A 27,145-nucleotide genomic window follows, 5' to 3' on the forward strand; every position below is an offset into this window, starting at 1 on the left:
GAAACAGAGGTGACCTTTACAGAAGATCTCTGCGTGCCTCTCCCTGTTAATAAATCTGTTAACCTCTATCATTGTTTCTTTGTCTGGCTCTCTGTTCACCTCATTGAAATAAAGATCTTCCCCCAAGATGTGGGAAACAAGATTTAGTAGTATTTGGAAGTGCCACAGAACCCCATTTTTTTAATTTATTTTTATTTTTTATTTTTACGGCAAATTGGACAGCTCCAAGACCTTTCAGGTAACCTAGTGCATTCATGCCCTTCAGGCTAAGGCTCAAATTGCCACTTTTCTTCTTCTAGAGGAAAGTAGTTGAACAACTGGACGGGGTATAGAATGTATAGTATGTCATACTTGATACCCCTATTTAATGGAGCAAGTGACTTGATTAAAGCTAGCTTGTTAGGACCATTCATAGAGTAGACACACTTATACCCTTTGTGTCCCTATACCCCACTCCCTCTAGCATGTAAGTTCATTGAGCAGGGCCCTAAACCCCTTTGTTCCTGTGCGTCCATTTGTCTAGTTACAAATACGTGTCTGTTAGTCCACCCGTTGTACAGCGCTACGAAATTTTGCTGGCGCTATATAAATAATAAAATAATAATAATTGGCCATAGTTACTGTGTTTCTGCATAGAATACTTTGCGATGGACTATTTAAGGATTATGTAATCTTTTTAAAACTTCTGTATTTTATTAGCAATTGCCCGCAATTAACATGTTACGTCTGCAGAGTAGAATGAAAAGGCGGATTGTTCCTTTTAATTTTATTTTCTTTTTTACGTAGACGACGACGCAGAAGATGGGGAATTGGACCTAAATGGGATAGATGACAATGAAATAGACAGGGTGAGTCAAATTTTGTAAATGCATATTTCAGCAATATTCGTTTGTATTCCACTCTGTTAGAAAATAAGTGACCTGGTTATTCACTCACTTATAATGAAGTGTAAAGTTAAGTCTGAGCTTTCTTCATGTGCCAGTTATTGAGAAAAAGGATGGTGGGTGCAGCTTGTTGCGGGCAAGCTTCAATAAAGAGTTGCCAAAAAGTCTATTACAGCTTCAGGAAGAGTGCAGACTGCTTAGCGTAGCAAAGTGATTACCTTATGGTAGTTTATGTGCAATATGAACAGCAGACGGTTTAGAAACTTTACCCTCTTTATACAAGCAGTACTTATGAGAAGAAGATGGTATACCTAAACTAGATTACTCTTTAAGTGTTTTAATTAAAATAAAATAAGAATTTTTAAATCCAAAAGGGCAAAGCAAATTGCGGCTTGTACGCCGCGTCACAATTACTATGTATTGTGCATGAACTGCCTTGGCATTGTGCCTGCACGCTTTACAGAATGGAAACAAACAGGAAAATCTATGATCTTTTCATTTTCCAAATAAATATGTATCGTACTTTCACTTTCAAAAGACCGTATTAATGTATTCTGTTATGTCTGGAAGGTCAACATCTCACAAGGCCTTTTTTTTTTCTTCGTATTAAGTATATTCTCGACGAGAAGGAAGCCGAAATAAAGAAAAATCTCTGGATGAAAGAGAATGCAGACTACCTTCAGGAACAAAAGGGTAAGCATCGGCATGTTCAATTCAAGTCTTGGCTGCCAAACATGTCACTGACCGGCTACAGTCAAGTAACTGTCACTCATCGCTACTCGTTACTGTCTGTTTTCAGCAAAGGAAGAACGCATTGCTAAAGAAAAGGAGCTTGGTATTTATAAAGAACAAAAGGTACACTTTTTTTATTTTTATTTTTTTTATATATATATATATATATATATATATATATATATATATATATACATGGTCACTGGTTTTCAAACACCTTTACCAATGTTGCTTTTGAACTAGAGCATTCAATCTCTCTTCTTCTAGTTTCATAGAGAATCCTTTCAAACTGTTTATTGTTAAGGTGTTATGTATTTTCTGTTGGTATATTTAAAGGGATACTAGAGGCATCAAAACAACTATATAGTGTACAGACCGTGCCTCTGCAGTCTCTCTGCTCAGTTCTCTGCCATTTAGGAGTCACATTTTGTTTGTTACTGTTTATTAAAAAAAAAAATCACCAACTCTGATAATGCCCTCAAGGAGGCAGATCAAGGGCGGGGACAGCGCCAACGGACCCGCACAGCGCTGGAAATAAGGCGAGTTTTAATTCCTTTTAAGGGGGCTAAAGGAGGGGCAAGCCACCTAAATGGTGGGTTTAACACTATAGGGTCTGGTAAACAGGTTTGTGTTCCTTTAATTTAATTCTAAATTACACAGAATGTACAATGAAGGAAGTTTAGACATTACATCACTCTTTACAGGAAGTGTTTAGGAAGGCTGTGCAAGTCGCATGCAGGGAGGTGTGGCTATGGCTGTATTTAATTCTTAAAAGTCAGAGAATTGAGCAATGAGTCTGCAAGGGCATGATCTATACACCAAAACTGCTTCATTAAGCTAAAGTTGTTTTTGTGCGTATAGTGTCCCTTTTAAGTTTATGTCTTTAAAGGGGCATTCACATCTCATATCCAGTACAGTTCATTGAGTCAATGAGTACATGTGTTTTTTGTTTTTGTTTTTTTTTATTAGTTTTTTTTTCTAACTATTTTATAGAGCTTTCACAAAAAAAAAAATTACAAGCTCTCATTTGAACCTATAGCCTGCCCCCACTTCAGCCACACTGATGACACAGAAACTATGCTTCCACATTACCGTAATGCATATTGAACAGCAATAATAATGTGAGATTGCTGGGTGTGGGTTACCCTATGTTCAGTGTTTGGGCAGAATGATGCTGCCTTGTGACTATAAGATGTGGTTTGCAGGCCCTGGTCTTCAGTAGTACTAAATCAGGCAATATGTGTTGGAAATACGCGGATATAGAAATTGTGCAGCATATAAGGGATTAAAGGGGAGATTGTAAAGCGTGACGCCAATTCAAAATGTGAGTAAAGCCACTGGCTCAGTCTGTTAAATACTGTCAGTGTCACCTGCTCGCTTTCCAGATAAACGTGCATATTGTCACAATGGCGAGATTTTGTGATGGGATCGGGCTTCTTATGGAGCAGTTTCGGAATTTCTCCTGGATTGGTGAATATTGTAATGACTGAGTCGTGATTTGCCATGCCAGGTTAATTACTTGCAGATGCAGACACAGCCTAGTACACTAGAAAGAGCCCCATCGTAGGCATTAAAAAGCTTAGCTTCAATTTGGTTTTGCTCCTATTTCCACTAAGAGTAAACCACCCCTACTTTTAGTTCATTAAAATATTGTTTGATGCCATGTATAAGACGACCGCTATTATTTAAGCCCAAAACTAAGAAGTCAATATTTTACACATCAAATAGAACAACTTTGATATTTTAGAGGTGACTTCTGAGGAGAACACCACACTTCTGATTCTCATGCCTCCCCTCTGCTAAGGTACAGTACTCTGTGAAGTTAATAGTTCATGCTGGGAGACTACAGCTCCCTCAATGCAGCAGGTCGTGTGAGGGCATGCTGGGACATCACAGTAGTATTCCCTCTGCTCCTTGATCCCCATTTTGTCCCCCATAAATATAAATCAGAAAGCAAGACCTACCTGAGGTGGAGCAAACCTTAATATGGCTGCTCAGTTTATGATTTGGCATGTCTCTATGTTGGTTGTAAGTGCTGATCTCTTATGCAACTCGCACGTATATAGGGTACTCTTCCTCCTTGCCACAGCATTCAGAAGTGGATTGGCGGGAGGGAAGCCAGGTATGTGTGTGGGCCGTGGCACACTGAAATGCGGCAGGCGCCATCTTAACTTAGGCCCCCGCGCACAAGTGTTTTACTGGTTTTTTTTTTAACCCCTGCAGAGACATTCCATGTAGAAGACGACCCCCAATTTTAGAATACATTTTTTTTTTTTAAGCAGTCTTATACACATAAAAATACGGTAATTCCATCAAACTGTGGGATTTTAGGTCTGATATTCCTGTGGGATCTGCCTTTCATCCTTCTGTAATTGATAAAAACTGTGTGTAATTCAGTTGGGGAACATCTGTACTAGTTATGGTTCAATATATAATTTCGATTAAATAATCGGGTGTTACTATTAAGTATCCCTGTTTTCAGTTCAACGTATTCTACAGCCTCTTCCCGTCTCCCTTCTTTGCGTAGTCCACAATCAGCATCTTTTATTTTGTAGATACAGAAATTCAACATTGGTGTTCTAGGTCCCCTTCATGACCTTTAGAACTGACAATCGAATTCTTCATGCCTAATAAAAATACATTGTGTCCTTTGCACTAGAGTGTTTGCTTCAAAGGCAATGAGTTGCCCAGCCCATTCCTTTCTTATAGACAGCCAGCTTTTTTTTTTGGGCCTTTGAATACCATGGTTAGAAAACACTGTCCTAAAGGAGCTGGATCTTAAAAGGAAGAATGAGGTCACAACAACTCGAAAAAAGAGGAGTTAACAAAGAAGTGCAGGGTCACTAGACTCCAGGCCACGGAATCATACAAGGCCATATCTGTATCTTGTTTCCATCTGTAAATATTTTACGTGATTATTATTTCTGTCTAAACTCCATTTTCGACAATGCTTTATCCACCCCGGGCACTTACAGGATTGAGACATTTAATCTCTTACAAGTTTAAACAATCAGCATGTTGTTCCAGGCCGTCCGCAAAATGACTGATTTCTGATTGTGAAGCCACGGTTATTCTTGTACATTCCCACATGAATAAAATGTAAATGTTGTATTATTGTGTGTGTGTGTGTGTGTATGCGTGTCTGTGTATTATTATTATCATTATTATTGGTATTTATATAGCACCAGCTTATTCCGCAGCGCTTTACAATAAGAGGGGAATTTACCAAATGAGACAATAACGAAATGTAACCGGAACAATAGGTAGTTGAGGACCCTGCTCAAATGAGCTTACAGTCTAGAGGAGGTGGGGTATAAAAACATAATAGGAAGGGTATTGAGAGAGACAGCAAATAGAAATGGTGGGAAAGTAGCAGAACTGGAGGTGAGAGTGGAGTGTTTCACTTTCGGAGAGAGCAAGAGGAAGGATTGAAAGATAGAAGTTACTCTTGGAGGCCATAAGCCAGGCATAGGCAACCTTCGGCACTGCAGATGTTTTTGACTACACCTCCTGATGCTTTGCATTATGGGGGATGTAGTCCACAACATCTGGAGTGCTGAAGGTTGCCATAAGCAATCCTGAAAAGACAGGTTTTGAGGGACTTCTTAAAGGATTGCAGACTAGGGGAGAGTCTGACAGGGGTAAGCAGGCTGTTCCAAACGAAAGGAGTCGCCCGTGAGAAGTCTTGCAGGGGTGAATTTACAGTAAGGGTGCGAGAAGCAGACAGGAGAAGGTCACCGGTAGAGCGGAGAGACCGAGAGGGGGCATAACTACGAATCAGTGAAGAAATGTAAGAGGGGCTAGAGTTGGTTAGAGCTTTATAGGAAAGGGTTAGTATTTTAAATTGACAACTGTAGGATACAGGAAGCCAGTGTAAGGGGTGAGGTGTGAGAGGAGAGACAGGAGAGAAAGATTAGCCTGGCAGCAGCATTCATCACAGATTGTAGGGGGGCAGTACGGCTCCTGGGGAGACCAATTAGGAGAGAGTTACAGTAATCCATGCAAGACATTACTAGAGCATGAACAAGCTCCTTGGTAGCATCTTGCGTAAGAAAGGGGCTTATGCGGGCAATGTTTTTGAGTTGTAATCAACAAGTTTTAGTAACAGACTGGACATGAAGGGCAAAGCTGAGGCCAGGATCAAAAGTGACCCCAAGACAGCGAGCTTGAAAGGATGGAGTGAGGCAGGTACCGTCATTCTGCAGGGAGACTGAAAGAGGAGGATCAGTGTTATGAGGAGGAAAAATAAGAAACTCCATTTTAGAGAGATTGAGTTTCAGAAAGCTGGAGGACATCCAATCAGAGAAAGAAGAAAGGCAAATGGTGACACGAGAGGTCAGGGGAGGAGTGTAGCATTACTTACCTTGTCCGGGGGCCGGCTGAGGTCCTCTGTTCTCGGCGCGCTCAGAGCGCCGATGACGGCGGGCGCTGACCGCGGAATGCGGCCACTTGTTCCGCCTAGCTCTGAGAGCGCGTCACGAGCACGCTCTTAAAGGGGAAGTGGGAGCAGAAAATCAAAAAGGTATCCCATTGGCCGATGTCACCCCACACTCCCCATACTCTCACATTTTGGGGGCGTGGATATGACAGGGGCCAATCGAGAATAAGTTGAAGGTATTTAAACTTACCTCTCCCTATACTCCCTGCCCTATCGTGGTTTCTGTTTCAGTTCCCTTTAGCGCTTGTTGTGTTCAGTCGTGTTCCTTCGTACTTGACCTTGGCTTTGTTTCTGACTACGTTATCTCTTTATCCTTATCTGTTCTGTTTGCCGGCTTGCTGTTTACTGTGTACCAGACCCCGGCTAGTCCTAGTTTACGCTGTCTCTCTGTGCCCTTGACCTTGGATCGTTCCTGACTCATATACGTCTAGTCCGACCATTCTAAGGTCCGGTAGACTTATCTCTCCTCTGTGTTGTCTTTTGTCGAGTTGAATCCTGCGAGTTGGGGTATATTTTCGTTACAAGGAGAGGTGCATATACATATTTACCTATTCAAAACGTTTGTCAGGGACTACATATCTCATGCTAGCCAGTATTCTGGGCTTTGTACTGAACATGTGTGAACTGAACTTTACGGTTAGTCTCAATGTTCCCTCCATGATGTCATGTTTATTTTACATAGTGCAGAGCCCACGGCTATCTGAATATAAAGTCTGGTAACACATAGATTTTCGCACCCTCATAGATCGAGTACAAGGTTCTCTAATCGGTAAATCATTTAGCACCTTCACTATAAAACGTGTCAAATTCCTCCTGGCTACCTTCTCACATCTTGGGCATTACATATCTAAACCTACTAGACCTATATGTTGGGTGTAAATCACATTATCTTCATTATGTGGGGGGTGGCTGTGGACCCTATTACCCTGCAAATGTAAAAGCTGCAATTAAATAAATCGACTGGGTTCTGTTCATTAATGTTGTATGGCTCAGGATAGATGGAAGCTCTGCCATAGCTACGTGATTGCTTTTGGAACCAAAAGGTGTGCAGTGTCTGAGGCTAGGGCACGCAGAACAGGGAGTCCCTGTGCTTACATACGTGTTTCAATGTTTATCTCATATATGTGGGTATTGATAATACACAATAGCCAGTACAAAGACCAGCATGAAGCATAGAATTTGTCATTTTGGTAGTTCACACACTGGAGGTTACGGTATCTAACAAGTTGTTAATCCACGGTACTCGGGTAGCCTTACAACTTATTCTGCTGCATGCTGCAAAAGTCTTGTTACCCAGTAGAGAGCCATAGACAACAGCCATTACAGTGATCGTACTGGCTCTGAGCTTGGCTTTGGCACTCACAGGGTTAAATCCTCCCACTTCACTCACTGCTTTGTTTATATTGAAGACTAAATCGGTTGCGTTCCCTTCAAACTAAGCAATACGAGTTTGTCCCTTTGTTGCCTGTAGTGTAGAGAATGGAAAGTAAAATATCCGTGTACTGCTCACAGCCATTGTTTCTACAATGTTATTACAAGAAAACAATCTCACTATGTAGGCATCTGATTTTTAAAAAAATTTTAAAACAATTTTTAGAATATAAACTAGAGATATTTTGCCGCTAGGGCCATTGTATACCTTGAAGAATAGATTAGTTAATGCATGGCGCATAAAGTGGACTTCACTCCCACTAATGTCTTTATGGTAAGGTAGATTTCTGCTAAAATAGAATTTCTTCTCTCTCATTTTCTTGGTATATGCAGATAAACGGAGTGGGGGACCCAAAGAAAATATATTCTGCCCAAAGTTTGATATCACACTGTGCATTATTTATTTCTGGGGTTTTACATGATCTTTCTTCCTACTCTTAATTTAGAAAGACACTGTTAGGGAGAAATGTACAGAATTGGACTCTAAATGGCTGAATTAGGGCTAGAAAGTAAGGCTCGGCTTTAGGCACAATGTGGCTGTTCAATGTAGCTTGAATTCACGAATTATTGTTGAATTCACGAATTATTCACGAATTATTGTTGCACTTCACATTTTAGTAGATAACCCTCTTTGACTTCCCTCTAAGGCTGGATATGACCTCTACCAAGCTGATTTATAAAACTTTATTAGAACGTCTCATTTTTTGTTTTGTTACTTGCACTGAAAATTAAAATTTTTCCTTAAATATTATATTTTTGATATTATCTTGAATGGTTTAAATTAGATTGGGTCTTGTCATTTGCTTCGTGTTTGTGTGTTCACAGGAGCTGTCGAGGGCAAAGAACAAAAACCATTTATTTTTATATTTTGTTTTTTATTCTTTAGATGGCAAACATTAAGCACTCCAGCTGGAATACGATAGGCTGCCAGAACGTCATAAATAATATAGTCTGCCACAGCTGAGGTGCCAATGGCAGCCATCACTGATTTAGATAAAGAATATATCTTATTGCGCTTATTAAGTTGTCAGTTTCTGTTCCCTTGTCTGTTCTTCTTTTCTGTTTCCTCCTTTTTTAATAACGACACCGGTTTTCTTTTTGTTGTTCAGCCAAAAAAGCCCTCCAAACGCAGGGCTCCCATCCAAGCCAGCACTGCCGGGGAGGCAATTGAGAAAATGCTGGAACAGAAGAAAATCTCCAGCAAGATTAACTACGACGTGCTCAGAGACCTCAACAGCAAAGTAAGCAGCACTCCAAAGCAGGAAAAAAACAGCCCAGAGGACAGCAACAAACTAACCCGCAGGAGTGGGCCCAGCGCTGCCAGCAGCACAAGTAAAAGGTATCGTGCATCTTTCCTTCCTAGGCATCCCTTGCAATCTGCACAGGCAGGTTTCAAACAAGAGCTGGCATCTTTTGTTTCTCAAACAAGAGTCGCATCTCCTGGTTTGTTTTCTAGTCCACATGATAAAAGGGAAAATGATCGACGACGTCTGCTTTTACATAAGCTGGCAGCCGACGTGCACACACAGCTATGCCACGTGGATACCTTTCTCCCCCCCCCCTCGCCCTTACTGTGACTTTGTTACAGTGTTGTCTTTCTTTTCTGATCTGCTTGCCTTCCACTTCATTGACGTGACACTTAGCATGCTGCAGCATTATCCTGCTGAACCGCTTGAGAGAGAGAGCTTTTCCTATTGGGGATGACAGCCCAACACACTACACTCTTTAAAGTGATTGTGAACCATCTCCGCAGTTAACTCTACATTACATTAACTTCCACGACATTAAAGACTAAAATAATAATAACTTAAAGTTGGCAGAGAAAACAATGAGGCTGTATCTGCTCGTTGCTTTCTGCTTACAAATGCTGTCTTCAAAATCCCATGGCTGCTGGCTTTAATATTAACTTCTACATCTACAGTATTGTTGTACATCCCCTCTTGCATGAGTATTTATCTAGCCTCTTTCTACTGATATTTCATGGGACTAGCAAGTTGAGCAATCCTGCAGGTTATATCTGAAGCTAGAAACAGCAGCATGTACCCGACTTTAAACTCAACACGAGCCTGCAAGAACAAACTATAAGTCCCTTTCTGATGATGGGCAAAAGCCAAATACCTTGTACAGTTACTGTCACCTATTTAAGCGGTATTGCATTTTAGCTCATTGTGGAGTTATAATGGGAACCTATACTAATGGCACATAAGACTCATGCCACACTAGAACCGTCAAGAAGTAAATTTCAGGCAGATAAAGTAACTGCCTTTGATTACTTTGGCCTCTCATTGATCTTGCAATTAGATGCATATTAAAATGAGGAGAGCACTTACTTAAAATAAGCTGCACACACCCCATCTCCTCCAAAACTGATAAGGCAGCCAAGAAATGAATACAAATGTCCAGCACAACCTCACAGCAAAATGCCCACACAAAGACGGGTAATATTCTGACCTTGCTACAGGCGTACAGACATGTAATGTTACCTGTCTTAAAACGCACCTGAAGAATGAGACATTCGCTGTGAAGTTATGCTAGATGTGTAATTAGATCATGTTGTATTTCCCCGCGAGGTGCGCACATCAGTTAGTGTTTGCTCAGGAGATAATCAGTTGATGATGAGAATGAGCTGTGCAAGTGTGATGCAGATTTTTCATACTGTCTGTATATCATTAACGAATATGTTAATAAAAGGGAATCAATATATTGAGCTTCTCTGTCTAATTAAATCTATTGCGTATGTCACCTAAAATCCTACCAGAGCCCTGTGAACCTTAATTACCACCTCATCATTAAACTGGATATCTATTGTTTTTCTTAGCTCTGGCTGTGTGTTGACGAGATACAGTTGGCGGTGGGTCAGCCGGAGTTAAAACCTTGACATATTGTATGTTTCTGACTGCAGACGTTGTCTGCCCTGGAAGCTATGTGGTGGTTTACCTCTGTAGCAGTATCCCAGTAACAAACCAACCATTTCTGTGATCCATTGGACTCTCCAGAATTCTGTGGAACTGATTAATACATATGAGGTTAATGCTTTAAGTCAACACCGTTCATTTATATTGGTATGGGGTATATTAATATTTTGATCTTATTAAAGTGATGGCAAGCTCTCATCACCCCGAGCCTATGTGCCCACCACTTTTAATGCAGGTTTTCAACGCTCGGGACAGTAGGAAGCACAGTCCACTGACACATAGAGGGTTAAACGGCAGCGTGTTGCCTGGCAGTATGTACCGTAAACGCACTGCGCTGCAGACGGGTTCAAATATTCCAGGCTCTGCTAATTTCATCATCTGCCTGGAGAAGCAGTCCCACAAGGGAGAAGGCCTACTTGATATTTTCTTTTATCTTGCTGTCAGACTTGTCTTGTCCTTTTCAGATCTATCACAGAGCTGAGGGAAGTGGAATCCCTCTCGAGTAAAGGAAACTGCCTTATACTGTGATTTGTTTTCCTAGAGGCAGTGAGGGTCAAAGAAAGTTAATTTGATTTATCATAAAACTGTATTCTGTACTGCGGAATCCTGGGAGGCTGCTGATCCATTTGGAGTACTGTGTTAGCGTATTCACGCACTACTACATAAAGACTACATACTTCTCACAAATCTAACACCGCGTCAACAAAGATCTCTTTCCCCCGTGCGCTGACCATGTCAATGTACAGAAACCTCATATTCAATGCAAAATTATTTAACGTTCTAGACGTCTGCGATCTCCTTGGAGTGCGAATGTTTTGCAAGTGCATTTGTTAAATAGAATTTTATCATGTGCTTAATGGTGGCACTTTATTCATAATATTAATTTGTCTATATGTTGTACTTGCCACATTTCTAGCAGATTTATAGACGTATTCTAGTTATATCTTTCGGTTCTGTCTTCTTGCATGTTGTACGTGCACTGCTTCATGCATTGCATTCTGGGATTGTACATTGTCGGTATGCTTGGCTTCACTGATATCCCCTTACCGTCGCCAGGAGAGCCTCGGGTTCCACCATACAAATTAGTCTAACCAAAAAATGTAAAAGACACAAAATAATGTGGATGCCAATTTTGTATTACACAATTCTGGAGGACTCATGATACCAGTACAAAGTTGGTCCTTTATGCTCCCTGTCATATAAGCTTGCACACACATAACAGGTTCCACCTTAAAAACCACATGGTCCTCCTCCGCTTCTGTCATATAGGGTTATTCACAAACGTAAGAATTGTAGAGAATTCAAAGTGAATTTCAAATTTAAAGGACCACTCTAGTGCCAGGAAAACATACTCGTTTTCCTGGCACTAGAGTGCCCTGAGGGTGCCCCCACCCTCAGGGTCCCCCTCCTGCCCGGCTCTGGAAAAGGGAAAAGGGGTAAAACGTACCTTTTTCCAGCGCTGGGCGGGGAGCTCTCCTCCTCCTCTCCGCTCCGTCGGCTGAATGTGCACGCGCGGCAAGAGCTGCGCGCGCATTCAGCCGGTCGCATAGGAAAGCATTTACAATGCTTTCCTATGGACGCTTGCGTGCTCTCACTGTGATTTTCACAGTGAGAATCACGCAAGCGCCTCTAGCGGCTGTCAATGAGACAGCCACTAGAGGATTAGGGGGAAGGCTTAACTGCTATGTTTATAAAAAAAAAAGGGTTAACCCTAGCTGGACCTGGCACCCAGACCACTTCATTAAGCTGAAGTGGTCTGGGTGCCTAGAGTGGTCCTTTAAGACCAAACTAGACAAATGTGAAAAGTTCTCCGTTATCTATGCTTTCAATTTGACGACTTTGGCCTTAATTTTAAAATCCACTTTGAATGCCAGACTTTTCATATTTTAGTAAAAAACCCTTGGAATTTTCCAAATTTCCACCGATTCACATAGTCCGGTAGTACTTGTTAATGTAAGTTTAGTATATTGTGGTGTATATATATTTCTCCCCCATTGGTCACATCATGCCATTATACTTAGGGAGAATAGGACACATGGGGTGTACATGCCAGTATTGGCTACACTTATTTATTGCCCCCAATGACGTCAGTCAATCAGTACAATCCCCATTCAGACTGAACGGACATGTTAGACTGGAGATAGTACTGTGGTGTTGAAGTAAATGGACATGTGTGTATTAGTGCTTGTCCACTGTTTGTAACAATGTTGCCTTTTGGGAGTTCTCTTTCTGGGTCTCTGTGCTGCAGTGCTAGCGCCGTGGGGCTGTGGATACCATCTTGAAGTCTTTTGTTTGTTTGTATTGCAGCTTTGCATGCATTTCCTCTCTGTAAAATGTTTGAAGGTCGTATCAATGAGAAACACCGTCATCAGCCAGCCTTGTGGACGCCACTAATCCGTGACGTCTGTGTGCTTTTGTGTGGCTCTTTCAATTGTAGTCTCCTAGAAAGCTTACCAGCATTCAGGAGAGCACTCCGTTGCCTTTACTGAGGACCTGGAGGATTGATTCTTTGACAGAATGCATTGTTGGTTTTAAAATTAAGTGTTGGCATTTAAGCATTTACAAACTCTGCAGCTTTTTTTCCCAGTTCGATATTTACAAAATTCTACTTTTCTTGCTGTTGAATGGGTAACTTTGATATTCCTGATGTTCGCAGACTATATTTCTATAGCTGCTCAGCCGGGCAAAAGGCCTAAGTGAAAAACCTTGTTTTAAAAACAAAAAACAAAAAAACATTGTGTAGAGCTCCTTAGAACCCACAATACATAGGACGTATGGGAGATGAGAGATTAAAACAGTGTGAAGATTACACAGCACCGCAGAAACTGGAAAGTATCATAATGACTAGCTGAGCATTATGGGAAAGACTGGCTGCAAGCCATGGGTAGCCATCAGTAATCTGCAATATAATATAAGGGACAGCTCACCAAATCTCAAGCTGTTTGTTAAAGGTCCACAATATAAAGATGTCCAACAACTTCTAGACAGGGAATGGAGAGGGTCAAGAACGGCCATGGGTCTAGTTTTGACAATGTCTAATTGTTGTTTTTGCCACCCCTGTTTCTACATTTTGTGCAATTAACCATAAACATGAAAATCACGCTGGAACCATTTTTCACCGGAAACTGTCTGATGGTGTTTGTCAGCTCCGTGTTCTGCACACGTGTGATTTGTTTGAACCATTTGTGCTGTTTATTTCATCTCGGCCAATATCTACAAATAATGGTGTTTATATACAAAGAGTTTATATACAAAGAGAAATCAATGGAGTGTTCATGTGGTTACACAGTGTTTACGTTTGCCCCAGAATCTACCTTTGTGTTCAGACTCTACTCATTCTTGCTGTTAACGCAGCGGAAAAATTAAGGTTGTAGATGTCTATAGATATTTAATTTCTACAGATGTCTATAGATAGTTAATTTCAAATTTAAAGGACCACTCTAGGCACCCAGACCACGTCAGCTTAATGAGGTGGTCTGGGTGCCAGGTCCCTCTAGGATTAACCCTTTTTTTTTTATAAACATAGCAGTTTCAGAGAAACTGCTATGTTTATACTGAGGGTTAATCCAGCCTCCAAAATCTCTAGTGGCTGTCTCACTGACAGCCGCTAGAGGCGCTTGCGTGCTTCTCACTGTGAAAATCACAGTGAGAGCACGCAAGCGTCCATAGGAAAGCATTGCAAATGCTTTCCTATGCGACCGGCTGAATGCGAGCGCGGCTCCTGCCGCGCATGCGCATTCAGCCGATGATGTCGCAAGGAAGAAGGAGAGGAGGAGGAAAGCTCCCCGCCCGGCACTGGAGAAAGAGGTAAGTTTAACCCCTTCCTCCCCCCTGAGCCCGGCGGGAGTGGGTCCCTGAGGGTGGGGGCACCCTCAGGGCACTCTAGTGCCAGGAAAACTAGTATGTTTTCCTGGCACTAGAGTGGTCCTTTAAGGTCAAAATATGGACTGGAAACATTCTCCAAGTCAGCTATGCTTTAAGTTCAGTTCTCCAAGTCAGCAATGCTTTAAGTTTAAGTTCAGAGTTCACTCTGTTCAGTATATAGAGATATCTCTTAAAGGGACACTATAGTCACCAGAACAACTACAGCTTATTGAATTTGTTCTGGTGAGTAGAATCATTACCTTCAGGCTTTTTGCTGTAAGCCCTGTATTTTCAGAGAAAATGCAGTGTTTACATTACATCCTAGTGATAACTTCACTGGCCACTCCTCAGATGGCTGTTAGAGATCCTTCCTGGGTCATGGCTGCCTAAAATGCATCCGAACATTCAGTGTCTCCTCCCTCTGCATGCAGACACTGAACTTTCCTCATAGAGATTCATTGATTCAATTAATCTCTATGAGGAGATGCTGATTGGCAAGGGCTGTGTATGAATCATGCTGGCTCTGCCCCTGATCTGCCTCCTTGTCAGTCTCAGCCAATCCTGTGGGGAAGCATTGTGATTGGATCAGACCACCACTCCTGATGATGTCAGAGGAAGTTCACAGGCAGAGGCAGCAGCTTCAGACTTGGATACAAGTAAGATTTTACTATCTTTAGGGAGGCAAAGGGGGCCAAGGGGGCTAGATAGTGGTTTTAACACTATAGGGTCAGAATTACATGTTTGTGTTCCTGACCCTATAGTGCTCCTTTAATACCTGGGTGACTTCATTTTGTTCTCATCGGTCCATGATGTTTGTAGTTTGCCCTTCTTTAGGATTGTTTTGACTGATGGATTGCGGGTTAATAACCATCTAAAATTGAATTATTCTTAAGCCCTTCCCGTTGCCACAATTTTCCAAACATCACGCCCCACCATGAGAAAAAAGCAGGCACTCATTTTTCATATGTATAACTACCAAACAGAGGGAATTTTCCAAATAAATAAATAAATCAAGGAGAAATAAAAGGTTGAAAAAAAGGATTAATTCAAAAGCAAAACCTGCAAAGTAACAGAGCTGTTGTAAACAATTACTGGAAGTCTCGCTATGGAGCTTTTGTGTAACAGAAAGTTGGAAGGCCGGCAAATTGAAGACAATGGAGAAGACTTCGACATTTAAAGAAGCTAGTCTCATCCTGCGGCTGTAGGCAAAAATGAATTGTTTGGCTCTGACAGTCTTGTTTACTAAATACAGAACTTGAAACTCTAATAAAGATTGTCTGTCTGCTTTACAGGCCATGCCAAATTCGAAGAGAGAACGAACCGAGCTTGTGTTAAAACCCCTTTTAAATTTTAACATATTTTCAAACTCTTTTTAAAACAAGGAAAATCGTTTTAAATCCAGGGTAAACTTTTTGATTTTAAACCATTTTTTACCCAAGTTTAAAGTATAGTACAACTAAAAATACACATGATGGACCCCCGCCATAGAGCGAATAATGGTAATCAATGCCTAAATGTGTGAACAAGCCCCCCCCCACATCACTTGTAGGTTAAGCCATGTACAGTGATATGAAGCGTAGTAATATCTAATGAGCTTGATAGCTTTGCTGCCTGTTTGAAAGTGCTCTCTGTTTCTGGTTGATCCTACCTGCAAATTTAGCTTACGGTTTCTAGAAAGAAATATCGATGATTTGTTCCTCTGTACCAGCCCATTGAATATCCAGCACTTTTCCAGAGAACAAAGAGATCATGCTGAGTTCTGATTACAGCTTTTATGGTATACCTTACATTAACTTCTCAAATTACCCAGGAAGCACAATCTTTTACCAATGGAAGAGAAAGGGAAAAATAAAATAAAAAAAGACCTTAGTGGATATTTCCAGTGTACATCTGAGCTTGCTAATGAGAAGACAGGATGTATTATCAAAGTAATAATCTTGTCTGGTTAATCCCCTGCACACCTTCTTGCGAAGAATGGAAAAATACTGCAAAAGGCAGCATTGTTGCTGGAGGTTTTACATTGTGTAGTTGTGAATACATTAAGAGACTGTGCTGGTGCCTTTTTTTTCCCCCTTTATCTTGTGTCTTGAAAAGATCCTGGCAAATTGATTGCCGTTAATAGCAATAGTTTGCGTGCTAATGGACCAATATTTAATTTATGAGCAGATCTGGTCTGTCAGAATCAAAAAAAGCCGATTGGGGGCATTGTATAGAATGTCACTGATCTCAATAGATTTAGAGGAATTTGGAGGAAATTTATCATGCTGAAAGTGTATCAACACCCATGCCATTACACTGGTGATATCAAGGATTTTGTTGATAGTCCCTAGGATGATATAATGTAACAGAATATGGGGTTTAGAGCACATTTCTGGGACATTCCAATACTACTTTAATGCATTCAATAGGATATTGCCTCCTTAATATGCTGTATTTGTCTGCATGCTTAAATCTTTATAGTTTTTGCATAAAATAAATAAATGTTTTGCAGAGTGCTGCACCATAAGCCCGCCTCTTTAGCCACACCCCCTCACTCCAGAAAAATACTTCCTTATAAAAAAAAAGTATGCACAAAGCTCAACCAATGACAGTATTGAATGATCTGAACAAGATAACCCAGGGAGACATATAGTGTGAATATCACTGTTTGTAGTTTATATTACGGTCTGCAGCCAGGTTGGCAGGCTTATGGTGCAGAATTTTAATATGCAAAAAAAATACGGCATATTAATGAGGCCAAAATCCATCAAATGCATTAAAGTTGTGTTGTTGCCCGTAGTTTCCCTTTAGCAGAGGAAAAAGTTTCTTAACTAAGTTCTTAGGCTTTGCAGTTTGATCCAACAGTTTTTATGGATTGTATAGAGCTGGATCATGTTTCTGTTTTGAGCCTTTTGTGTTTTTGTGTGGGGATTTTTACATTTAATTTTTGTTCTGCTTATTATGGGCATTTACACTGGTATGTGCTAACATCACTTTCTGTATATACTTATTTTTTCATCTTTTATTATTCCCTATCTATTCATTATTTTTGGTGTGTTTTGAATGCATCATTCAGATATAATGTTCTAAAACAAGGAGAACACCGGTCTATATCGGTACCTGGCAGCTAATTAGGATGAGTCTACTCTGAAGAAGGCTTGCCTCTATATCGGTACCTGGCAGCTAATTAGGAAAGTCAGTCTTTCTAGTACTACACAATAGCCATTGAGTTCCTTTGGGATAAATACTACCTTGCATCTCTCACTGGTTCTCTAAACTTTAAAAGCAGCCTCTGCGTGAAAGAGCTGATGTATAGCCAGACTAATGTCTATTATGCCGTAAAAGGGAGTTTTGCTGTCTGAAGAAAGGTTTGAGCCAGCCGTCTTCTGTTAGATGCTCTTGGGAAGTTGTGCCCCGAAGCATAGTAAACTGGAAGACCTAAACCGAAAGATTAAAGCTTATTCATTGTATTATTTCTTCAACCTTTAAAGATGTACGTGCGTGTATTAATATACGTTTTAATTGATTTATCGTTTCATTTTATTTGTAAACATGCTGTTTCTGTCAATCGTCCGTTTACAGAGGTTTAAGTGGGATTCCCATTGGAAAATTGATTCCTTTTTATGTATGTACAGTTTATTCCTGCTAGAGAATGTAGAAAAATATCTGTAACTTAAACAGATAAGTCTACGATGCTAGTGTTCTTAGCAGTCAGACAGTGATATTCCAGAAGTACATGAATGCATCTGATGATATCTTGTGTGTGTTTTTGGAAAAAAAAAGTGCTCACAAAAATTGTACAATAGCTCAACACCTTGCCTCCTTTTTCCAAGAGGATGTGGCGAGACAAATATAAGGAATCTCACTGTTGTACATTTAAAAAACCCAATGATAAAACTGCAAGCAATTCTAACTAAGCTGAAAATAGGAACAAGAACTCCTCTAGCAAATAAATGTCTTGTGGAACATGCACACCTGTGTTCATCATTCAAACCTTACAAGTGCAGTGATTGGTCGAGAGTTAATGATGTCACTGGAAGAATAGGGCAATTTGGGATTTGCTTTAAAAGAATGTTTTGACAAATTAGTTTTTTCTTTTAATTGCATAAATTAGTGAATGGAGTGTGTTATGAGCTCATCCTGTGTCTATGGACCCATTGTACCGTTGTGTTTCTGTAGCCGACTGTAAACTGCATGATGTACAAAGTCTAGCTCACTAGTAGTAAAAGGACCTAAAACATTGAAGATATTCCCAACTTTTTCCATAAAGCTGATTGCTCTTCTAATTATGAGTGTTTCGGATAGTGCTTAACGCTCTCAGCACCCCACAGACTGCAATTAGTCTCCTTTGGCAGGAAAGGGTTTGATATTTCAAGGCGTTTGGACCCGAAGCCCCTTTAATGTGATCCCGCTAGACATAATTATACGAGCGGCATCCAGAGTAACCTATTTATTTGACTTGCTGCTTTCCCCGAGACGGAGCAGAAAACCACTTTTTACTATCTTTCCAATGGTAAAAAAAACAACCATTGCTTGTTTGATCTGACGTATGGGTACCAAGTTTTGTATTAGTAGATGGATAATTACGATTCCAGTTTAAATGTAAATCTGTAGTGAATGGTAGGTATGTGTAATATATATATATATATATATATATATATATATATATTTTTTTTTTTTTTTTTTTCTTACAATAAATCGGCATCATTTCAGGAAGTAGGTATTAAAAGCAATTTGTTCTGACTGTGTGGTTATATTTCAGTGAGAGATAAAGGATTATTAGCGCATCACGGGAGAAATATTAATAATTGCTTAAGTCAAATGGCCTCTAGCTAAGAATTCAGCATATAATGAAGCCTGTAGGATATTTGAAGGTCAAACCGACTTATGAAAGATCAGATAATGGGTGCAGCTAGAAAATCTTATTTGTGATATTATAAGGCACCAAGCGGTAGGAAGAGTGTCTACTTCTGTGGAGGTTTCCTCCTTAAATGTTCATATACCTCCCAGTGTTCCCCCTAAGCACTTTTACATTGTAAGTTTATTTAGGACCAAATATTTATTTCAAAAAACAAAAAACAAAACCCTGGTTTGTAAGCTGAAAGAGTACCCCCTGTAGGTGTTGAGGTAAGGCTTAGTAACATGAAGACTGTTATCTTAACTGTTTGAGCACTGGGCTTTTAGCAAAAATTATAGGGAGCTGTTAATTATGTCAAGTTCTTACATAAATATTCAGTTCCTAGTCCTGTATTATGCTCTCTGTTTTGTGTTGTTGATGGTTTGTTAGCTGCACCTTGGGGAAACTACGTGTTGAGGAACGGGTATCTTACACATTGTGAGGGCTCTTGTGGAGCAGGAGAAAGCAATCTTGACAGCCCTTCCTGTTCAGGAGATCCTGTCCCTTTTAAATGTGCATCTGACAAGGAAATTCTAATTGCTTTGAAGTGTAACAGGGCTGTCCTACATGCAGAAATGTTTATATCTACATTGCATGTATATTTTGTTCTTTACATAGCACTGAAACGTGTATATATTACTTAGAAATGGGAGTTAAATGTATGTGGATAGCTTTGAATACTTCAGGATAGCCGGATCCTGTCCAGTAGAACTTCCAGTAATTTTTTAGCATGATTGGAACTGACCATGTTATTTTGCTTAAATAGCGGCCATCTAAAGGCATGATGAACCCATTTCAAATGTTCAAATTACGCCTGTGCTTTGGCAGTAGAAATCATTGTTCAGAGCAAAAAGAATCTAAAAATGGCTTTTCTTGAAAAAAAAAAAAAAGGTTAGGGCGGGCAATGCAGTATTACTCTACAAAATAAATCCTTTAAGGCAGACCGTAAAAGTGTAGTAGAATAAAGCAAAATTGTGCTTTAATTGTGCTGTTAGCCTGAACAGTGCAGTGGTAAGTTCCTAGCAGAAAGCAACATTTGCCCCTATTTTGCTGTGGAATGTTCAAAAAATTAAAGTCTTAAGGAGGAAGCTCCTCTTCTGACAGTCTCTCTGCCGTCAGTCAGAGGTGTGTTTTTGGAAAATGTAAGCCATGCTATTTCTTCAGTAACAACAATGGTCTAAGAAAAAGGACATCTATGTACGAAAACCACTACAATAAGAGGTATAGTTGTTTAGCGTGTCCATTGGTAGGAGTACTATAGTGTAAGGAATACAAAGCTGTATTAAAACTATAGAAACCCTCTGGCATTATAAAGGCCTTAAATAACCCTTTGCACACTTACCTGATGTTAGCACCGATGTCAGCCGATAGGGGGGGACCTAATACGCATGCACGGCAGACTCTGCATGTACTTTAGGCCTTACCCATAAGAAAGCGTTGACTCAATGCTTTCCTCTGGGGATTCTGAAAACGTTGGACTTCCAGAGTCGTTTCACGCATTCAAACTCTGTTAAACATCAGGAAGCGCCTCGTGTGGCTGTCTGGTAAGCAGCCACTAGAGGCAGTCTTGGCACTGCAATGTAAACGTGTAGTAACAGGGCAACCAGACCTATGATATGAAGTAGTCTGGCTATCTGTAGTGTCCATTTAAGATTGTCCGCTGCATGACACAGCTTGCATTACACAATAAGGGGGGGGGGGTGAGGAACTGATTCACGTTGGGGAAAAAAGAAAACAAAAAAACAACCTCTTACAGCTTCTGCAAACACTGCTGTAATTACTCAAAGCTGTAACTCCTGCACAATAGTGTTTTGGCAGATTTGATTGACGCGTACGGAATAATGGAGGATTGGAATTCCGGATCCATTTTGTTTAAACTGTTTACGCTCCTCTATGTGTGGGACAAAGGAAAATACTGAGTGCTTTGTAGTACTGAGCAGGATCTTGTAGATGAGCAGATTGTGATGTTTGCTTTATTTTGATGCAGTTGTTTGTCTTAAGGCTTCTCAAAAATGGCCAAGCTGTCTAATACGTCTGCAAAGCAGGGAGTCCAACCTCTACCTCACAGCGTTTGTTACACTATATTTCTGGATACATTATAAATAATATTGTATCATTTTAACTGTAATGTTCCTCTTCACTCCAGTTAACGCTATTGTATCAGACATTGCTTTCCCATAAATAAAGATTATGCTAGCTAGAATACTAATAATCTTAATTTTAACAATGACAGGAGGCGAGTATTTTGCATTAACTTCCTTTACTAACTCCAATAGCAGCAAAGAACATAAAAAAATAAATAACCAATAAGAAATAAGCATAGTATATAAGCCCCTCCCACTGAGGCATTTCCTCTTGAAATAGCGACATCACAAGTCAAAACAAATCATAACTCCGAACCAGGAAACGTCCAACAAGTTCTAACAAATAAGGATTGTCCTCTTAAAATCCAAACGACGATCTGGAATGTAGAAATCTCTTCTCATGAATACTTCTGAATGCGGTATTTCGTTGCATTAAGCTGAAACGAGACAGAGAACGTTTTCGTGGTATAGCCAAAACCTTGAAAAAACATGAGCAACCACAGGAGGCCAGCCGCCGCACCCTAAACTGAAGGTCTGCCAACCGAAGTGTCAATACTGGATAAAGATAAAAGCCAGCTCACCCATCTCGACAAGATGGTAACTGAAACCGGACCGTGTGGCTTAACATAAGAGATCCAATGGCATTTCGGCAGGTGTGATTTGCCCTTAAGCGGATGAATCTGAATCATCCTACATCTCTCTTGTCTCTTTTTGAAAGCGCTTGGGGCGGTTTTGGTGGTTCTTGGGTAACCGGTAGTGAATTAGCTAAGGCCTTTTCAACTGAAGCAGCCAGAGCTGCGTTAAGGGCCCGTAGGTCGGCTGGAATGTTCCATCTCCGTACACATTCTGGGTCTCCCAAATTAGAATTGTAGTTATAAGGTGGATAGGCACTTACGGTAGATCGTCAGCAGGGACTGCCAGGGTTTTTTTTTATTTTTTATAATGGCTTATAGTATATATGACCGTTTCACGTATAGGCAGACAAATTCTGGGGCTCACCCAGAAATAAAGGAGACTGCGTGCACAGCTCCACTCAGCAGCAGCAATCAAAATGGGGGCTCACTCCAAGTCGGAGTACTAGGTACGAGAACCTGACCGGCTGACCCAACCTTAAGGTTTCCACTAACCTGTAGCAGGTCCCTGAGGCAGGCAGTAAACACAGCAATAGCAAGATATTTTAGGAGAAAATACACGTAGTACAGCACACTGAGGGAATATGTCCACACAGCACAAATTCCAAATCACACTCAGCATTTAAAATTGCCGCCAGGACTCTCACGATCCGAGATCCAAGATGGCTGCTTAAAAGCCCACATGATGTTTAGTCGCGTTTAGAGAGGTAGGTATAGGTGAATGCTGACGTCCGCCGGCGTGTGTTCGCGAGATATTTACTGAACGTGTAATGAGCGATTTCGTTAGGTGAATGGTCCGAAGAAGCTGCCGCACTAACGCCTAACGGGCTATAGAGCCTCCAGGGCGCTTTAAACTCGTGAGCGGGAAAAAAAGTGGCGACTGTAGCCACAGAAGATGGGGGAATATACCCAGACAGATTTTTACTGTCTGTATATTCCCTGAACAGTATGAGGGAAGGAACAGAGGGGGAGAAAAGAAAGGTGGGGAAAAAAGGGTAGGGAGAAACCTAGCTCAACAGTGCAGCCCAAGCAATAAGGATGCATATAACCCCTAAATTAATAAAATATATCCCAAAAGGACAATAAACATTAATATTAAAATAGTAATAATGACAAAACAAGCCAGTGAAAAACACACAAAATATTCTGACCTGACTTGTGATGGAGCAGCAAAGAAAGAGGAAGTGCCTCAGTGGGAGGGGCTTATTATATACTATGCTTATCTCTTATTGGTCATTTATTTTTCTATGGTCTTTGCTGCCTTAGGAGTAGTAAAGGAAGTTAATGCAAAATATGAAGCCTCCTGTGATGTGATAAAATTCCCTGCATGCACGTTCACACGCAACTCTCACAGATGTCTGTCCCAGGGCCTGAATAGGAGTTTAATGGTGTTTCTAGGGCATATATTAAATGAAGGAACACATCTAACTGAAAAAAGAAATGTATTTTTTTTTTTTTTAATTGGTGTTCCTTTAAATTGTCTTTCCTTCCAAAGTGACAGGTCCTTTTAATTAAGTCTTCTGTAAATGCTCATTAAATTCTAGCCTTGAATAATAACCAGATGGTGCGTGAGTGTCAATGAACAATGAACACACTGAGGTTAAAAAAAGGGGGGGGGCAGGGGGATAAAGGGGTGACACATTTCACTCCGATATGCTCCCAATAATGTAACGGTGTGCGTGTGAGTTGTATTGATTCATAGACTAATTGTACAGTGCTCGAATATGCTGGTGCATTGTAAAAGTAGTTTACCAAATGTGGCCATGGGCACTGCAGCCTGTTGCAAAGTTTTGGACCACATTTCGCTATTCTGATTAAACGAAGATCCATAAATCTATTTCGTAAAACAAAGCGTTAATAAAGTGACAGTTGCTGTTCAATTGATCAGGTTTAAAGATAACGTTGTATTAAGCAGCTGGAACACTCCGCGGCCACAGAATTCTAACCGATTCTGTGCTGAGCTATAGATATCCCAAGATAATTGGCGGATCATCAAGAGTTTGAAGGTGCTGCTTAAATGGGCCAAGAAAATATTTATAGATTTAATGCTGTCAAATTTTCATGAAAGCATCATTCATATAGGTAACATATATATATATATATATATATATCCTTGATATTTAATCTTTCCAATATCATTATGGATAAATATTAAGTGAGGATTAAAATGTTACCTAGCTCATCCAGCAACCCAGTAATTATAGGATACGTAGTAAATAAGAGTGAGACTGCAGGGAACGGAGCAGTGAGACTGCAGGGGCATGGTGCACACACCAAAACCACCTTTATTACGCTAAACTTGTTTTGTTGTTTATTGTGACTCTTTAAATAGTTTTTGACTAGTAAGAAAAGAACCAACTCCTGTAATTAAAGGGGCACGATAGTCACCACAACTACTACAGTTTAATGTAGTTCTTCTGATGTCTATAGTCTGTCCCTGCAGGCTATTCAATGTAAATGCAACTTTTTCAGAGAAAAGGCAGTGTTTAAATTGCTACCTAGATGCAGTCATTCAGGAGGACACTAGAGGTGCTTCCAATTTCTGTGCTGCACAGTGTGCAGGAAAAATGTTCAGCGTCTTCGCGCCCTGCATGGAGACACTGAAGGTAGAGATGCATCTCTGAAGAGAATCACAGCATTTTGCCGCGCATGTGCATGAGCCGCCCAATGCTATTGGATTGGCTGAGGTCATCGAGATTGGTGATCTCAGCCATGTAGCTGAAGCCAGCAGCTGCAAGACCCGCACAGCAAAGGAAATAAGAGAAGTAAAACCTACCTTGGCCGCTCCAGCACTATAGTGCTCTTTTAAGTAGACATTATATGAAGTTTTATTAATGTGGGGGAAAATATACGTACAATATAGCTTGAAAGTCTATGTGAAGGATCCCACACAGTGTAGCAGATTGGGGACTATTCTGGTCAGAAAAGTTCTGTGTATTCTGTCTAGCCATCACTCCCAATGGAAATGAGTTCAGTCCAGATAAATTACTGAGAAATCAATTTAAGGAATGTCCGAGATGCTTGGAACATGAGTGAACTTGCCAAGCACGTCTTGGCTCTCATGCCACATTTTCCCAACTCTTAGCAAACGTTTATTAAAGAAGAGACGTTGGAGAATGGAAATTGACCTTTTTAGTCTGAGAAGCAATAACGAACTCTAAAGATGAACAAACTTAGTCATTTCTCTTCTTCATTGCAATGCGTTATAGCAGAGTTACTGAATTGTACAGGCTGGACTTCCTAGTGGTCCTTCAGCACACATATTAAGGCCATAAATCTTTGCAAACTTCATTCTAAACGTTGCCTACAGCCTGTGTCGGGATTGTTATAAGCTAGTTGTTGTACAGTTCTTGACCACATGCACCAATTTTATTGCTTTTTCTTTGATTTCTTAAATGTTACCATTTTGCGTGAAAAGTGTTAATAATATTGTTTGCTTTTCATTATACTTGGTCGTCTCTATATCATAGTTTTGTTTGTTCTTTTAATCGCCATACAATGGGGCAATTTGACGAATTGTTACTCTTTATACAGGATCATATCCGGTTCAAAAGGTAATATGTGAAAATTGTTTGTTTTCTAGGATGTATGGATGGAAAAAACACATTGTGTGTGTGAGCTTGTATCAGCCTGGTTTGAAAAATTGCCATTCTGACCTACTCCTCGATAATGTTTTCAGCAGTAAATGAAATGACTCACCTCCATAATGTACAGTTATTAAACCTTGATTTATTGCAGATTTTGCCAACAATAAAAGCGTTGGTGTAATATTTTATCACCTATGCTTCTCCAGCAAATGCCATTTTGCGGTACCTGAACTTGTATTGATGACACGGTCTGTGTGATTGATTAGAAGTGGCAGATTTATTTTAGCTTCAAGTCTTTCCATTAGCACTTATAACAGCCATCTGGCATACAGACGCAGAGCGCCTAAGATGGCTGCCACACTTGTTAGATATTACAAGGTTTGTTACTGGGCTTTGCCAGTGGTCAGATGAGGCAGAAAATTGACACTTTGAGATTTCTGATTCGCTTATCAATGTGAAACTGTTCCATGGTTTAGTTTAAATAAGAGTTGTTTTTTTGTTCTGTACGTTGTATTTGTTTTGAGCTACTATTTCTATGGTTATGTAACTGTATATAATGATTGTATACGTGTATTGTGTGTGTGATTTTTCCTTCATTTTCTATAAACAGAGAATGGATGCATCATACTGGGTCAGATATCCTGCTGTCTGGATGTATCGCACTGAGTGTAAAGCCACCTTTTTCACTGTGAAAATCTTTAATATGGAACACTTTGCCAAGGGAGCGGTCTGTAGTTTTAACCCTGTCGTGACCATTCATTTTCCCGGGTAGTCATGATATAGAGAAATTACGATATATATATATTTGTGCTCGGAATTTAAATACGTAATGAATAGTAACTGTGAGCAAAGTTGGTTGTGGTGTGCCGAAAAACCAACGTACGAGTGGGCCTGTAAATAAAAGAGGGCCCACCAAGGAGAATGTATTTATAACAGGGTGTAGGTGGGTGGGAACAATCAGCTGAACGGCAGAGGTGAGTAGGGGCTGGGAGTTTAAGTAGGGGACTTACTCCTCCCACAAATTCAGGCCTCCACAAGTTCAGGCCTTTTAACTTGTGCTCGGAATTTAAATACGTAATGAATAGTAACTGTGAGCAAAGTTGGTTGTGGTGTGCCGAAAAACCAACGTACGAGTGGGCCTGTAAATAAAAGAGGGCAAAAGATAAACTTGAGAAATACACACTTTATTGCATTTTTTTACAAAACCAAGTTCCTAAAAGCTTGGCGAAGCTCTTTCTCTGGCTGTGGAATATATGCCGTATATATGGAGGATTTCCACCGTCCCAGTCTCTTGATGATATGGACCGGTGTGTTAGTGCTAGAGGCTGCAGAGGCGGCTCCTATACGGAAGGAGTGCCCAGAGAATGTCGTCGGGTTGTGTCCGAGCTTAGCTAACAAAATTCTGATATGAACCATCAATTTAGCTGTGGTTAACGGGTGCCCTTGTAGTGTTAAGAGCGGAGAGTCCTGTGGGTGATCGTGCAGAGATGACCGTAGGTGATCTAATACTTTAACCGGACACCAGGCATTATCAGTAGGGAAGAGAGGAATTATAGTAGGATGTAGTGATTGGTTGGTTTTAGTTGTAGGGATCGAAAGTTGGTAGTGATCCTCTATCTTAGTGAGGTGTGATATTTTAAGACTTAGCTTTATATCTCCTTGGCAAATTACGGTGAACTCTCTAGGTCTGAGAAAACCGTAG

At 40.5% G+C, this 27,145-nt stretch overlaps 1 protein-coding gene across 1 annotated transcript in view; it reads left to right on the forward strand.

Moving 5' to 3' along the window:
- The window catches only part of BRF1 (BRF1 RNA polymerase III transcription initiation factor subunit), a 197,677-nt gene that overhangs the window by 140,009 nt on the left and 30,523 nt on the right, over positions 1-27,145 (forward strand). Inside the window, exons 12-15 of the mRNA XM_063440110.1 lie at positions 787-848; positions 1,496-1,577; positions 1,684-1,739; positions 8,595-8,824. Coding sequence (XP_063296180.1) covers positions 787-848; positions 1,496-1,577; positions 1,684-1,739; positions 8,595-8,824 — 430 coding nt within the window. The remainder of the gene's footprint in view (positions 1-786; positions 849-1,495; positions 1,578-1,683; positions 1,740-8,594; positions 8,825-27,145) is intronic.

This window comes from Pelobates fuscus, chromosome 13 (assembly GCF_036172605.1).
Source record: "Pelobates fuscus isolate aPelFus1 chromosome 13, aPelFus1.pri, whole genome shotgun sequence".
Lineage (NCBI taxonomy): Eukaryota > Metazoa > Chordata > Amphibia > Anura > Pelobatidae > Pelobates > Pelobates fuscus.